Source organism: Oncorhynchus clarkii, chromosome 27 (genome assembly GCF_045791955.1).
Source record: "Oncorhynchus clarkii lewisi isolate Uvic-CL-2024 chromosome 27, UVic_Ocla_1.0, whole genome shotgun sequence".
Lineage (NCBI taxonomy): Eukaryota > Metazoa > Chordata > Actinopteri > Salmoniformes > Salmonidae > Oncorhynchus > Oncorhynchus clarkii.
In genome coordinates this window covers 47173291-47189231 of record NC_092173.1, presented here as the reverse complement: position 1 = coordinate 47189231, position 15941 = coordinate 47173291, and the positions used below count along the sequence as shown (strand labels likewise).

The 15941-nt window shown below is 43.4% G+C and overlaps 1 protein-coding gene across 1 annotated transcript in view; it reads right to left on the bottom strand.

Moving 5' to 3' along the window:
• LOC139385683 (asparaginyl-tRNA synthetase 2, mitochondrial) overlaps nucleotides 1-15941 on the bottom strand; it is a 36033-nt gene that overhangs the window by 9779 nt on the left and 10313 nt on the right. Inside the window, exons 10-13 of the mRNA XM_071130952.1 lie at nucleotides 6780-6846; nucleotides 4195-4332; nucleotides 1741-1838; nucleotides 1452-1478 (exon numbers count right to left, since the gene is read on the bottom strand). Of these exons, the coding sequence (XP_070987053.1) occupies nucleotides 1452-1478; nucleotides 1741-1838; nucleotides 4195-4332; nucleotides 6780-6846 (330 nt within the window). The remainder of the gene's footprint in view (nucleotides 1-1451; nucleotides 1479-1740; nucleotides 1839-4194; nucleotides 4333-6779; nucleotides 6847-15941) is intronic.

Below are 15941 nucleotides of genomic sequence, written 5' to 3'. Positions count from 1 at the left end.
TATAACCGTGTAGAGTAGAATAGAACAGAATAGAACAGTGTAGAGTAGAATAGAACAGTGCAGAGTAGAATAGAACAGTGCAGAGTAGAATAGAACCATGTAGAGTAGAATATAACAGAATAGAACAGTGTAGAGTAGAACAGAAAATAATAGAACAGTGTAGAATAGAACAGAATAGAACAGTGTAGAGTAGAATATAACAGTGTAGAATAGAACAGTGTAGAGTAGAACAGAATAGAACAGTGTAGAGTAGAATAGAACACAACAGAATAGAACAGTGTAGAGTAGAATAGAACAGTGTAGAGTAGAACACAACAGTGTAGAGTAGAATAGAACAGTGTAGAGTAGAACACAACAGAATAGAACAGTGTAGAGTAGAATAGAACCGTGTAGAGTAGAATAGAACAGAATAGAACAGTGTAGAGTAGAACAGAAACGAATAGAACAGTGTAGAATAGAATAGAACCGTGTAGAGTAGAATAGAACAGAACAGTGTAGAGTAGAACAGAATAGAACAGTGTAGAGTAGAACAGAATAGAACAGTGTAGAGTAGAATATAACAGTGTAGAGTAGAATAGAACAGTGCAGAGTAGAATAGAACAGAATAGAACAGTGTAGAGTAGAATAGAACAGAATAGAACAGTGTAGAATAGAACACAACAGAATAGAACAGTGTAGAGTAGAATAGAACAGTGTAGAGTAGAATAGAACAGAGCAGAGTAGAATAGAACAGTGTAGAGTAGAATAGAACAGAATAGAACCGTGTAGAGTAGAATATAACAGAATAGAACAGTGTAGAGTAGAATAGAACAGCGTAGAGTAGAATATAACAGTGTAGAGTAGAATAGAACAATGTAGAATAGAACAATGTAGAATAGAACAATGTAGAGTAGAACAATGTAGACTAGAATAGAACAATGTAGAATAGAATAGAACAATGTAGAGTAGAATAGAACAGTATAGAATAGAATAGAACAGTGTAGAATAGAACAGTGTAGAATAGAATAGAACAGTGTAGAGTAGAATAGAACAATGTAGAGTAGAATAGAACAGAATAGAACAGTGTAGAGTAGAATATAACAATGTAGAGTAGAATAGAACAGTGTAGAGTAGAATAGAACAATGTAGAGTAGAACAGAATAGAACAGTGTAGAGTAGAATAGAACAATGTAGAGTAGAATAGAACAGAATAGAACAGTGTAGAGTAGAATATAACAATGTAGAGTAGAATAGAACAGTGTAGAGTAGAATAGAACAATGTAGAGTAGAATAGAGTAGAACAGTGTAGAGTATAATAGAACAATGTAGAAGAGAATAGAACAGTGTAGAACATAATAGAACAGTGTAGAATAGAACAGAGCAGAGTAGAACGGAGTAGAAAATAAAGTACTTTATTATAAGCAAACATAGTTACACAATTTGAACACGTAATTGAATTAAAATGCTCTTACCATCCATATGTCTCATCCAAACCAGCCCTAAAGAAGACGCATAACGTGGGTTTAACAGACGAGCAATTACCAAATTGTGTTGATTCCATGTGTACATATTAATGACTGTGTTGTGTAAATATATATACTCAATATTCCCACTTTTCAAATACAACAAGTCTGTTGTATTGTAAATATATGTATGTATTTATACAGTTTATATGTATTGGACATGAAATGCGGTTTTCTGATGTTTTTATTTTATCTGAAAGTTGAAAAATAGTTATTTCATAACGTTGTGTGTTCCTACTGTGCTAGACGTGACTTCAGTAGGTCCAGTCTCTCCTCTCTCAGAGAACCTCCACACATCTCTCCTACTCCGGGGACCAATAGGTCTACTGCTGCTGCCTGGGGAGGTACACACACACACACACAGGTACACACACAGGTACACACACAGGTACACACACAGGTACACACACAGGTATACACACAGGTATACACACACACACAGGTATACACACAGGTATACACACACACACACACACACACACACACTGGTTCAACTGACATGACCCGGGACCGGTTCAACTGACATGACCGGTTCAACTGACATGACCGGTTCAACTGACATGACCCGGGACCGGTTCAACTGACATGACCGGTTCAACTGACATGACCGGTTCAACTGACATGACCGGTTCAACTGACATGACCCGGGACCGGTTCAACTGACATGACCCGGGACCGGTTCAACTGACATGACCGGTTCAACTGACATGACCGGTTCAACTGACATGACCGGTTCAACTGACATGACCCGGGACCGGTTCAACTGACATGACCGGTTCAACTGACATGACCGGTTCAACTGACATGACCGGTTCAACTGACATGACCCGGGACCGGTTCAACTGACATGACCGGTTCAACTGACATGACCGGTTCAACTGACATGACCGGTTCAACTGACATGACCCGGGACCAGTTCAACTGACATGACCCGGGACCGGTTCAACTGACATGACCCGGGACCGGTTCAACTGACATGACCGGTTCAACTGACATGACCCGGGACCGGTTCAACTGACATGACCGGTTCAACTGACATGACCGGTTCAACTGACATGCCCGGTTCAACTGACATGACCCGGGACCGGTTCAACTGACATGACCCGGGACCGGTTCAACTGACATGACCGGTTCAACTGACATGACCCGGGACCGGTTCAACTGACATGACCGGTTCAACTGACATGCCCGGTTCAACTGACATGACCCGGGACCGGTTCAACTGACATGACCCGGGACCGGTTCAACTGACATGACCCGGGACCGGTTCAACTGACATGACCGGTTCAACTGACATGACCGGTTCAACTGACATGACCGGTTCAACTGACATGACCGGTTCAACTGACATGACCCGGGACCGGTTCAACTGACATGACCGGTTCAACTGACATGACCGGTTCAACTGACATGACCCGGGACCGGTTCAACTGACATGACCGGTTCAACTGACATGACCGGTTCAACTGACATGACCCGGGACCGGTTCAACTGACATGACCGGTTCAACTGACATGACCGGTTCAACTGACATGACCCGGGACCGGTTCAACTGACATGACCGGTTCAACTGACATGACCGGTTCACCTGACATGACCCGGGACCGGTTCAACTGACATGACCGGTTCAACTGACATGACCGGTTCAACTGACATGACCGGTTCAACTGACATGACCCGGGACCGGTTCAACTGACATGACCCGGGACCGGTTCAACTGACATGACCCGGGACCGGTTCAACTGACATGACCCGGGACCGGTTCAACTGACATGACCGGTTCAACTGACATGACCGGTTCAACTGACATGACCGGTTCAACTGACATGACCCGGGACCGGTTCAACTGACATGACCCGGGACCGGTTCAACTGACATGACCGGTTCAACTGACATGACCGGTTCAACTGACATGACCGGTTCAACTGACATGACCGGTTCAACTGACATGACCCGGGACCGGTTCAACTGACATGACCGGTTCAACTGACATGACCGGTTCAACTGACATGACCGGTTCAACTGACATGACCGGTTCAACTGACATGACCCGGGACCGGTTCAACTGACATGACCCGGGACCGGTTCAACTGACATGACCGGTTCAACTGACATGACCGGTTCAACTGACATGACCGGTTCAACTGACATGACCCGGGACCGGTTCAACTGACATGACCCGGGACCGGTTCAACTGACATGACCCGGGACCGGTTCAACTGACATGACCGTTTCAACTGACATGACCCGGGACCGGTTCAACTGACATGACCCGGGACCGGTTCAACTGACATGACCCGGGACCGGTTCAACTGACATGACCGTTTCAACTGACATGACCCGGGACCGGTTCAACTGACATGACCCGGGACCGGTTCAACTGACATGACCCGGGACCAGTTCAACTGACATGACCCGGGACCGGTTCAACTGACATGACCAGTTCAACTGACACGACCCGGGACCGGTTCAACTGACACGACCGGTTCAACTGACACGACCGGTTCAACTGACACGACCCGGGACCGGTTCAACTGACCATACAACTTTAATAGGTGAAAAAATGTTTTAACTATGGAGTGGAGTTTGTTTTATTTAACCAGGTGACTCATTAACAACACATATTCTATTATAATAACAACCTGATGTGTTGTTCAAACTAGACCGATCTCCATGTGCTACGTGACCTTACAGTGTGTAGAGGCTGGTCCTGGTTGTCTCGTGTGTAGAAGGGCTTCAGGGCATAGGGATAATCAGTGACAAAGAGAGGAACATTGCCACAATGTTTCACCAGGTACTTCTCATGCTCTGTCTGCAAGTCAGAGCCCCACTGATAAAGGGAGGGAGGGAGGGAGGGAGACAAAAGGGGGAAGAGAATCAGTAAAAGAGGGAGGGAGAGGAAGGTAGGGAGAGAGGTGGGGAGAGAGGGAAGGAGTAAGAGGCAGAAAGAGAATGAGAGATTAAAGGTTTGACCCCCTGAAAATGTAGAATCTAAGGTGTGAAAATAGAATCAGGTTGACACAGTACAGAATACACAGGGTACAACATTCTAGAAAATCTGTTATTTATTATTTGTTAGACCATCTGTTATTAAGAGGCTACAGCTATCTCCTTCTGAAAGAGACTATAGTTATCTCCCTCTGAAAGAGGCTACAGCTATCTCCTTCTGAAAGAGACTACAGCTATCTCCTTCTGAAAGAGGCTACAGCTATCTCCTTCTGAAAGAGGCTACAGCTATCTCCTTCTGAAAGAGGCTACAGCTATCTCCTTCTGAAAGAGACTACAGCTATCACCTTCTGAAAGAGACTACAGCTATCTCCTTCTGAAAGAGGCTACATCTATCTCCTTCTGAAAGAGACTACAGCTATCTCCTTCTGAAAGAGACTACAGCTATCTCCTTCTGAAAGAGGCTACAGCTATCTCCTTCTGAAAGAGACTACAGCTATCTCCTTCTGAAAGAGGCTACAGCTATCTCCTTCTGAAAGAGGCTACAGCTATCTCCTTCTGAAAGAGACTACAGCTATCTCCTTCTGAAAGAGACTACAGCTATCTCCTTCTGAAAGAGGCTACAGCTATCTCCTTCTGAAAGAGACTACAGCTATCTCCTTCTGAAAGAGACTACAGCTATCTCCTTCTGAAAGAGACTACAGCTATCTCCTTCTGAAAGAGACTACAGCTATCTCCTTCTGAAAGAGGCTACAGCTATCTCCTTCTGAAAGAGGCTACAGCTATCTCCTTCTGAAAGAGGCTACAGCTATCTCCCTCTGAAAGAGGCTACAGCTATCTCCCTCTGAAAGAGGCTACAGCTATCTCCCTCTGAAAGAGGCTACAGCTATCTCCCTCTGAAAGAGGCTACAGCTATCTCCCTCTGAAAGAGGCTACAGCTATCTCCCTCTGAAAGAGGCTACAGCTATCTCCCTCTGAAAGAGGCTACAGCTATCTCCCTCTGAAAGAGGCTACAGCTATCTCCCTCTGAAAGAGGCTACAGCTATCTCCCTCTGAAAGAGGCTACAGCTATCTCCCTCTGAAAGAGGCTACAGCTATCTCCCTCTGAAAGAGGCTACAGCTATCTCCTTCTGACAGAGGCTACAGCTATCTCCTTCTGAAAGAGGCTACAGCTATCTCCTTCTGACAGAGGCTACAGTTATCTCCTTCTGAAAGAGGCTACAGCTATCTCCTTCTGAAAGAGGCTACAGCTATCTCCTTCTGAAAGAGACTACAGCTATCTCCTTCTGAAAGAGGCTACAGCTATCTCCTTCTGAAAGAGGCTACAGCTATCTCCTTCTGAAAGAGACTACAGCTATCTCCTTCTGAAAGAGGCTACAGCTATCTCCTTCTGAAAGAGGCTACAGCTATCTCCTTCTGAAAGAGACTACAGCTATCTCCTTCTGAAAGATACTACAGCTATCTCCTTCTGAAAGAGGCTACAGCTATCTCCTTCTGAAAGAGGCTACAGCGATCTCCTTCTGAAAGAGGCTACAGCTATCTCCTTCTGAAAGAGACTACAGCTATCTCCTTCTGAAAGAGGCTACAGCTATCTCCTTCTGAAAGAGACTACAGCTATCTCCTTCTGAAAGAGACTACAGCTATCTCCTTCTGAAAGAGGCTACAGCTATCTCCTTCTGAAAGAGGCTACAGCTATCTCCTTCTGAAAGAGGCTACAGCTATCTCCCTCTGAAAGAGGCTACAGCTATCTCCTTCTGAAAGAGGCTACAGCTATCTCCCTCTTTCAGAGGCTACAGCTATCTCCCTCTTTCAGAGGCTACAGCTATCTCCTTCTGAAAGAGGCTACAGCTATCTCCTTCTGAAAGAGGCTACAGCTATCTCCCGCTTTCAGAGGCTACAGCTATCTCCCTCTTTCAGAGGCTACAGCTATCTCCCTCTGAAAGAGGCTGCAGCTATCTCCCTCTTTCAGAGGCTACAGCTATCTCCCTCTTTCAGAGGCTGCAGCTATCTCCCTCTGAAAGAGGCTACAGCTATCTCCCTCTGAAAGAGGCTACAGCTATCTCCTTCTGACAGAGGCTACAGCTATCTCCTTCTGAAAGAGGCTACAGCTATCTTCTTCTGACAGAGGCTACAGCTATCTCCTTCTGACAGAGGCTACAGTTATCTCCTTCTGAAAGAGGCTACAGTTATCTCCTTCTGAAAGAGGCTACAGTTATCGCCCTCTGAAAGAGGCTACAGTTATCTCCTTCTGAAAGAGGCTACAGTTATCTCCTTCTGAAAGAGGCTACAGTTATCTCCCTCTGAAAGAGGATAGAGCTGTACTCTACTTACATCTGTTTTGAAAGCAAATTTATTGGAGCTGCTGTTGAGGATGTTTATGGCTTCTGTGTAGGTTATCCTGAAGCAAAGAGATGGAAATAACAACAACAGTATTAATGATCATTATGCAATCACTGTATATTAATGATCCTTGTGTAATCGTTAAATATCAATGATCAACATGTAATCGTAAAATAAAATGCTAATTAATTACTTAAAAATCATACAATGTGATTTTCTGGATTTTTGTTTTTGATTCCGTCTCTCACAGTTGAAGTGTACCTATGATAGAAATTACAGACCTCTACATGCTTTGCAAGTGGGAACACCTGCAAAATCGTCAGTGTATCAAATACTTGTTCTCCCCACTGTATCAGTACATACGATATCAACCCAGAGTATATCAACCCAGAGTATATTAACCCAGAGTATATCAACCCAGAGTATATCAACCCAGAGTATATTTACCTAGAGTATATTAACCCAGAGTATATCAACCCAGAGTATATCAACCCAGAGTATATGAACCCAGAGTATATCATCCCAGAGTATATCAACCCAGAGTATATCAACCCAGAGTATATTAACCCAGAGTATATCAACCCAGAGTATATCATCCCAGAGTATATCAACCCAGAGTATATCATCCCAGAGTATATCATCCTAGAGTATATCGGACTGCTTTTTCTCTATCGCTTCACCGGATTCCTACTGCAAGCTCTGGACCATTACAACGGATCATCGCAGCTAGCTAGCTGCAACCGAGTGGCTACTGCTGGCTAACGCCTCTGTTCCAAAGCAAGCATCAGTTAGCCTTCAGCTTGCCTCGGAGCTAGGCTCATCTCCCGGCTACCCGAAGAGGTCTATCAGCTAATTCTTGGGCTACAATACCTCTTTTGCCAATTGGCCTGGACCCTTTATTGCCGACACGGAGCCCCATCATGACTGGTCTGCCGACGTAATCGTCCGAGGTGGTTTCAACAGGCTCTTCCGTTGCGACGTCGCCGGAGGCCCATCTGCCAGCCCCGGCCCGCTAACTGTCTGAATAGCCGTGTCTCCCGCTCGCCTAGCATAGTAGCGACTACCGAACGGCTCCCTGACTTACCTAGTGCTGCTCATTGGACCCTATGATCACTCGGCTACACATGCCTCTCCCTAATGCCAATATTATTATTTTTATTTTACCTTTATTTAAAAAGGTAAGTCAGTTAAAATTAAGAACACATTCTTATTTTCAATGACGGCCTAGGAACAGTGCCTGTTCAGGGGCAGAACAACATATTTTTACCTTGTCAGCTCGGGGATTTGATCTTGCAACCTTCCAGTTGCTAGTCCAATGCTATAACCACTAGGCTACCCTGCCGCCCCCCACGACTTCGGCGATGTCATTTACAAAATAGCCTCCAACACTCTACTAAGCAAATTGGATGCAGTCTATCACAGTGCCATGCGTTTTGTCACCAAAGCCCCATATACCACCCACCACTGAGACCTGTATGCTCTAGTCAGCCGGCTCTCGCTACATATTCGTCTGCAAACCCACTGGCTCCAGGTCATCTATAAGTCTTTGCTAGGTAAATCTCCGCTTTATCTCTGCTCACTAGTCACCATAGCAACACCCACCCGTAGCACGCGCTCCAGCAGGTATATCTCACTGGTCATCCCCAAAGTCAACACCTCCTTTGGTCGCCTTTCCTTCCAGTTCTCTGCTGCCAATGACTGGAACGAATTGCAAAAATCACTGAAGCTGGAGACTTATATCTCCCTCACTAGCTTAAAGCATCAGCTGTCAGAGCAGCTTACCGATCACTGTACCTGTATATAGCCCATCTGTAAATAGCTCATGTTGTTTTTTTTTGTTTCTTTGCTCTTCTGCACCCCAGTATCTCTACTTGCACGTCGTCATCTGCACATCTATCACACCAGTGTTAATGCCAAATTGTAATTATTTTGCCTCTATGGCCTATTTATTACCTTACCTCCCTAATCTTCTACATTTGCACACACTGTATATAGATTTTCCTATTGTGTTATTGACTGTATGTTTGTTTATGTGTAACTCTGTGTTGTTGTTTGTGTCGCACTGCTTTGCTTTATCTTGGCCAGGTCGCAGTTATAAATGAGAACTTGTTCTCAACTGGCCTACCTGTTTAAATAAAGATGTTCTCAACTAGCCTACCTGGTTAAATAAAGGTGTTCTCAACTGGCCTACCTGGTTAAATAAAGGTGTTCTCAACAGGCCTACCTGGTTAAATAAAGGTGTTCTCAACTGGCCTACCTGGTTAAATAAAGGTGTTCTCAACTAGCCTACCTGGTTAAATAAAGGTGTTCTCAACTGGCCTACCTGGTTAAATAAAGGTGTTCTCAACTGGCCTACCTGGTTAAATAAAGGTGTTCTCAACTGGCCTACCTGGTTAAATAAAGGTGTTCTCAACTGGCCTACCTGGTTAAATAAAGGTGTTCTCAACTGGCCTACCTGGTTAAATAAAGGTGTTCTCAACTGGCCTACCTGGTTAAATAAAGGTGTTCTCAACTGGCCTACCTGGTTAAATAAAGGTGTTCTCAACTGGCCTACCTGGTTAAATAAAGGTGTTCTCAACTAGCCTACCTGGTTAAATAAAGGTGTTCTCAACTGGCCTACCTGGTTAAATAAAGGTGAAATAAAAAAAATACACACAAACCATCCAGGTCAAATAGGGGAGAGGCGTTGTGCTGTGAGGTGTTGCTTTATCTGTTTTTTGGAAACCAGGTTTGCTGTTTATTTGAGCAATATGAGATGGAAGGAAGAAGAAGGGAGTTCCATGCAGTAATGGCTCAGTATAATACTGTACACTTTCTGGATTTGGGGACTGTGAAAAGACCCCTGGTGGCATGTCTGATGGGGTAAGTGTGTGTGTCAGAACTGTGTGTAAGTTGACTATGCAAACAATTAGGAATTTTTAACACATTAATATTTCTTATAAAAAAGAAGTACTGATGCAGTCAGTCTCTCCTCAACTCTTAGCCAAGAGAGACTGGCATGCATAGTATTTATATCAGCCCCCTGATTACAATTAAGAGCAAGATGTGCCGCTCTGTTCTGGACCAGCTGCATTTTAACTAGGTCTTTCCTTTCAGCACTGGACCACACAACTGGACAATAATCAAGATAAGATAAAACTAGAGGCTGCAGGACTTGCTTTGTGGAGTGTGGTGTCAAAAAAGCAGAGCATCTCTTTGTTACGGACATACCTCTCCCCATCTTTACAACCATTGAATCTATATGTTTTGATGTTTGATGTTTGATGTTGAATCTATATGTTTCCAATCTAAGGCAATGCCAAGTAATTTAGTCTCCTCAACTTGTTCAACAGCCACACCATTCATTATCAGATCCAGCTGAGGTCTAGAACTTCATGAATGATTTGTACCAAATACATTGCTCTTAGTTTTAGAGATGTTCAGGACCAGTTTATTACTGGCCACCAATTCCAAAACAGACTGCAATTCTTTGTTAAGGGTTTCAGTGACTTCATTAGCTGACTCGTATATGCTTGAGTCATCAGCATACATGGACACACAGGCTTTGTTTAATGCCAGTGGCAGGTCATTGGTAAAAATATAAAAGAGTAGAGGGCCTAGAGAGCTGCCCTGTGGTACACCACACTTTACATGTTTGACATTAGAGAAGCTTCCATTAAAGAAAACCCTTTGAGTTCAATTAGATAGATAGCTCTGAATCCACAATATGGCAGAGGTTGAAAAGCCACAACACAAGTTCTCAACAACAGTTTAAGGTCAATAATATCAAAGGCTGCACTGAAATCTAACAGTACAGCTCCCACAATCTTATTTTTATCAATTTCTTTCAAATCAGTCATTTGTGTCAGTGCAGTACATGTTGCGTCCTCTTCTCTATAAGCATGCTGAAAGTCTGTTGTTCATTTGTTTACAGAGAAATAGCTTTGTATTTGGTCATACACCATTTTTTCTAACAGTGTGTTCAGAGCTGGCAGCAAGCTGATTGGTCTGCTGTTAGAGCCAGTAAAAGCCTCTTTACCACTCTTGGGTAGCAGAATGACTTTGGCTTCCCTCCAGGCCTGAGGACAAAGACTTTGCTCTAGACTCAGATTAAAGATATGACAGATGGGAGTGGCTATAGAGTCAGCTACCATCCTCAGTAGCTTTCCATCTAAGTTGTCAATGCCAGGAGGTTTGTCATTATTGATCGATAGCAATTTTCCCAGTCCTTTTGCCCCATCTCTTTCAACCATACAGTTTTTCAAATCCTCATCAATCCATGGAGCCTCAACAGTTCTAACAGTCCGTTTCTTCACAGGTTCATGTTTATCAATAATCAACAAATATTTTTAACATAAGAGTCACAGCTAAATATTTTGTATGATATCTTATACACTATTTTAGTCCCAGCTGTTGAAACTTTGAATCTCCTGGATATAGCCACTATATATTGTTATCACTGCATCCAATGGGTTCAGATACAGGTTTAGAACAACGTTCTACAGTATTGGTAAAGATGTGATCGATACATGTAGATGATCTTGTTCCTGTAGTGTTTGTAAACACCCTGGTAGGTTGATTAATAACCTGAACCAGATTACAGACACTGGTTACAGTGAGAAGCTTCCTGTTGAGTGGGTTGATTAATAACCTGAACCAGATTACAGACACTGGTTACAGTGAGAAGCTTCCTGTTGAGCGGACAGCTTGATGAAAACCATATTATAATATTCAGGTCCCCAAGAAAGTAGACCTCTCTGTTTATATCACATACACTACGAAGCATTTCACATATATTATTTAGATACAGACTGTTAGCATTTGGTATATAGCAACACCCCACAATAAAAGGCTTTAGATGTGGAAGGTGAAGCTGCAACCACAACACTTCAATAACACTTGAAATTAGATATTCTCTAACCATTACAGGGATTTGGCTCTAAATATAGAATACATTCGGAAATAACTCTGGAGCTCTGTCAGAGTGACCATCGGGTTCTTGGTCAACTCGCTGACCAAGGCCCTTCTCCCCCGATTGCTCAGTTTGGCCGGGCGGCCAGTTCTAGGAAGAGTCTTGGTGGTTCCAAACATCTTCCATTTAAAAATGATGGAGGCCACTGTGTTCTTGGGGACCTTCAATGCTGCAGAAATGTTTTGGTACCCTTCCCCAGATCTGCGCCTCGACACAATCCTGTCTCGGAGCTCTACGGACAATTCCTTCAACCTCATGGCCTGGTATTTGCTCTGATGCACTGTCAACTGTGGGACCTTATATAGACAGGTGTGTGCCTTTCCAAATCATGTCCAATCAATTGACTTTACTGCAGGTGGACTCCAATCAAGTTGTAGAAACATCTCAAGGATGATCAATGGAAACAGGATGCACCTGAGCCCAATATTGAGTCTCATAGCAAAGGGTCTGAATACTTATGTAAAAAAAGATATTTCATTTTTTTTAATATATATATAAATTTGCAAACACTTCTAAAATCCTGTTTTTGATTTGTCAATATGGGGTATTGAGTGTAGATTTATGAGGAAAAACATTTATTTGATCAATTGTAGAATAAGCCTGTAATGTAATTTACATGTGGAAAAAGTCAAAGAGTCTGAATAATAATTGTGAATAGTTTTGTTATTCACTGTATTTACTCCTCATGTCAATATTTATATTATGTCTTCTTCATTGGTATCTTTAACTCTGCATTGCTGTTTACCAAGGACCCATCAGTCAGTCAGCATTACACTGTTAGTCTACACCTGTTGTTTACCAAGCATTACACTGTTAGTCCACACCTGTTGTGTATCAAAGACCCATCAGTCAGCATTTCACTGTTAGTCCACACTTGTTGTTTACCAAGCATTACACTGTTAGTCCACACCTGTTGTTTACCAAGGACCCATCAGTCAGCATTACACTGTTAGTCTACACCTGTTGTTTACCAAGGACCCATCAGTCAGCATTTCACTGTTAGTCTACACCTGTTGTTTACCAAGGACCCATCAGTCAGCATTTCACTGTTAGTCTACACCTGTTGTTTACCAAGGACCCATCAGTCAGTCAGCATTACACTGTTAGTCCACACCTGTTGTTTACCAAGCATTACACTGTTAGTCCACACCTGTTGTTTACCAATGACCCATCAGTCAGCATTTCACTGTTAGTCTACACCTGTTGTTTACCAAGGACCCATCAGTCAGCATTTCACTGTTAGTCTACACCTGTTGTTAACCAAGGACCCATCAGTCAGCATTTCACTGTTAGTCTACACCTGTTGTTTACCAAGGACCCATCAGTCAGTCAGCATTACACTGTTAGTCCACACCTGTTGTTTACCAAGCATTACACTGTTAGTCCACACCTGTTGTTTACCAATGACCCATCAGTCAGCATTTCACTGTTAGTCTACACCTGTTGTTTACCAAGGACCCATCAGTCAGCATTTCACTGTTAGTCTACACCTGTTGTTTACCAATGACTAGTCAGTCAGCATTTCACTGTTAGTCTACACCTGTTGTTTACCAAGGACCCTTCAGTCAGCATTTCACTGTTAGTCCACACCTGTTGTTTACCAAGGACCCATCAGTCAGCATTTCACTGTTAGTCTACACCTGTTGTTTACCAAGGACCCATCAGTCAGCATTTCACTGTTAGTCTACACCTGTTGTTTACCAAGGACCCATCAGTCAGCATTTCACTGTTAGTCCACACCTGTTGTTTACCAAGCATTACACTGTTAGTCCACACCTGTTGTTTACCAAGGACCCATCAGTCAGCATTACACTGTTAGTCTACACCTGTTGTTTACCAAGGACCCATCAGTCAGCATTTCACTGTTAGTCTACACCTGTTGTTTACCAAGGACCCATCAGTCAGCATTTCACTGTTAGTCTACACCTGTTGTTTACCAAGGACCCATCAGTCAGCATTTCACTGTTAGTCTACACCTGTTGTTTACCAAGGACCCATCAGTCAGTCAGCATTACACTGTTAGTCCACACCTGTTGTTTACCAAGCATTACACTGTTAGTCCACACCTGTTGTTTACCAATGACCCATCAGTCAGCATTTCACTGTTAGTCTACACCTGTTGTTTACCAAGGACCCATCAGTCAGCATTTCACTGTTAGTCTACACCTGTTGTTTACCAAGGACCCATCAGTCAGTCAGCATTACACTGTTAGTCCACACCTGTTGTTTACCAAGCATTACACTGTTAGTCCACACCTGTTGTTTACCAATGACCCATCAGTCAGCATTTCACTGTTAGTCTACACCTGTTGTTTACCAAGGACCCATCAGTCAGCATTTCACTGTTAGTCTACACCTGTTGTTTACCAATGACTAGTCAGTCAGCATTTCACTGTTAGTCTACACCTGTTGTTTACCAAGGACCCTTCAGTCAGCATTTCACTGTTAGTCCACACCTGTTGTTTACCAAGGACCCATCAGTCAGCATTTCACTGTTAGTCTACACCTGTTGTTTACCAAGGACCCATCAGTCAGCATTTCACTGTTAGTCTACACCTGTTGTTTACCAAGGACCCATCAGTCAGCATTTCACTGTTAGTCCACACCTGTTGTTTACCAAGCATTACACTGTTAGTCCACACCTGTTGTTTACCAAGCATTACACTGTTAGTCCACACCTGTTGTTTACCAAGCATTACACTGTTAGTCTACACCTGTTGTTTACCAAGGACCCATCAGTCAGCATTTCACTGTTAGTCTACACCTGTTGTTTACCAAGGACCCATCGGTCAGTCAGCATTACACTGTTAGTCCACACCTGTTGTTTACCAAGCATTACACTGTTAGTCCACACCTGTTGTTTACCAATGACCCATCAGTCAGCATTTCACTGTTAGTCTACACCTGTTGTTTACCAAGGACCCATCAGTCAGCATTTCACTGTTAGTCTACACCTGTTGTTTACCAAGGACCCTTCAGTCAGTCAGCATTACACTGTTAGTCCACACCTGTTGTTTACCAAGGACCCATCAGTCAGCATTTCACTGTTAGTCCACACCTGTTGTTTACCAAGGACCCATCAGTCAGCATTTCACTGTTAGTCTACACCTGTTGTTTACCAAGGACCCATCAGTCAGCATTTCACTGTTAGTCTACACCTGTTGTTTACCAAGGACCCATCAGTCAGCATTTCACTGTTAGTCTACACCTGTTGTTTACCAAGGACCCATCAGTCAGCATTTCACTGTTAGTCTACACCTGTTGTTTACCAATGACTAGTCAGTCAGCATTTCACTGTTAGTCTACACCTGTTGTTTACCAAGGACCCTTCAGTCAGCATTTCACTGTTAGTCCACACCTGTTGTTTACCAAGGACCCATCAGTCAGCATTTCACTGTTAGTCTACACCTGTTGTTTACCAAGGACCCATCAGTCAGCATTTCACTGTTAGTCTACACCTGTTGTTAACCAAGGACCCATCAGTCAGCATTTCACTGTTAGTCTACACCTGTTGTTTACCAAGGACCCATCAGTCAGTCAGCATTACACTGTTAGTCCACACCTGTTGTTTACCAAGCATTACACTGTTAGTCCACACCTGTTGTTTACCAATGACCCATCAGTCAGCATTTCACTGTTAGTCTACACCTGTTGTTTACCAAGGACCCATCAGTCAGCATTTCACTGTTAGTCTACACCTGTTGTTTACCAATGACTAGTCAGTCAGCATTTCACTGTTAGTCTACACCTGTTGTTTACCAAGGACCCTTCAGTCAGCATTTCACTGTTAGTCCACACCTGTTGTTTACCAAGGACCCATCAGTCAGCATTTCACTGTTAGTCTACACCTGTTGTTTACCAAGGACCCATCAGTCAGCATTTCACTGTTAGTCTACACCTGTTGTTTACCAAGGACCCATCAGTCAGCATTTCACTGTTAGTCCACATCTGTTGTTTACCAAGCATTACACTGTTAGTCCACACCTGTTGTTTACCAAGCATTACACTGTTAGTCTACACCTGCTGTTTACCAAGGACCCTTCAGTCAGCATTACACTGTTAGTCCACACCTGTTGTTTATGTGACATTTGAGTTGATTTAGATTTGTAGAGGTGAGACATGACCCATAAGGCATCCTATTCCCTATACAGTGCACTACTACCCTATGGGTCCTGGTCAAAATTAGTGCACTATGTAGGGAA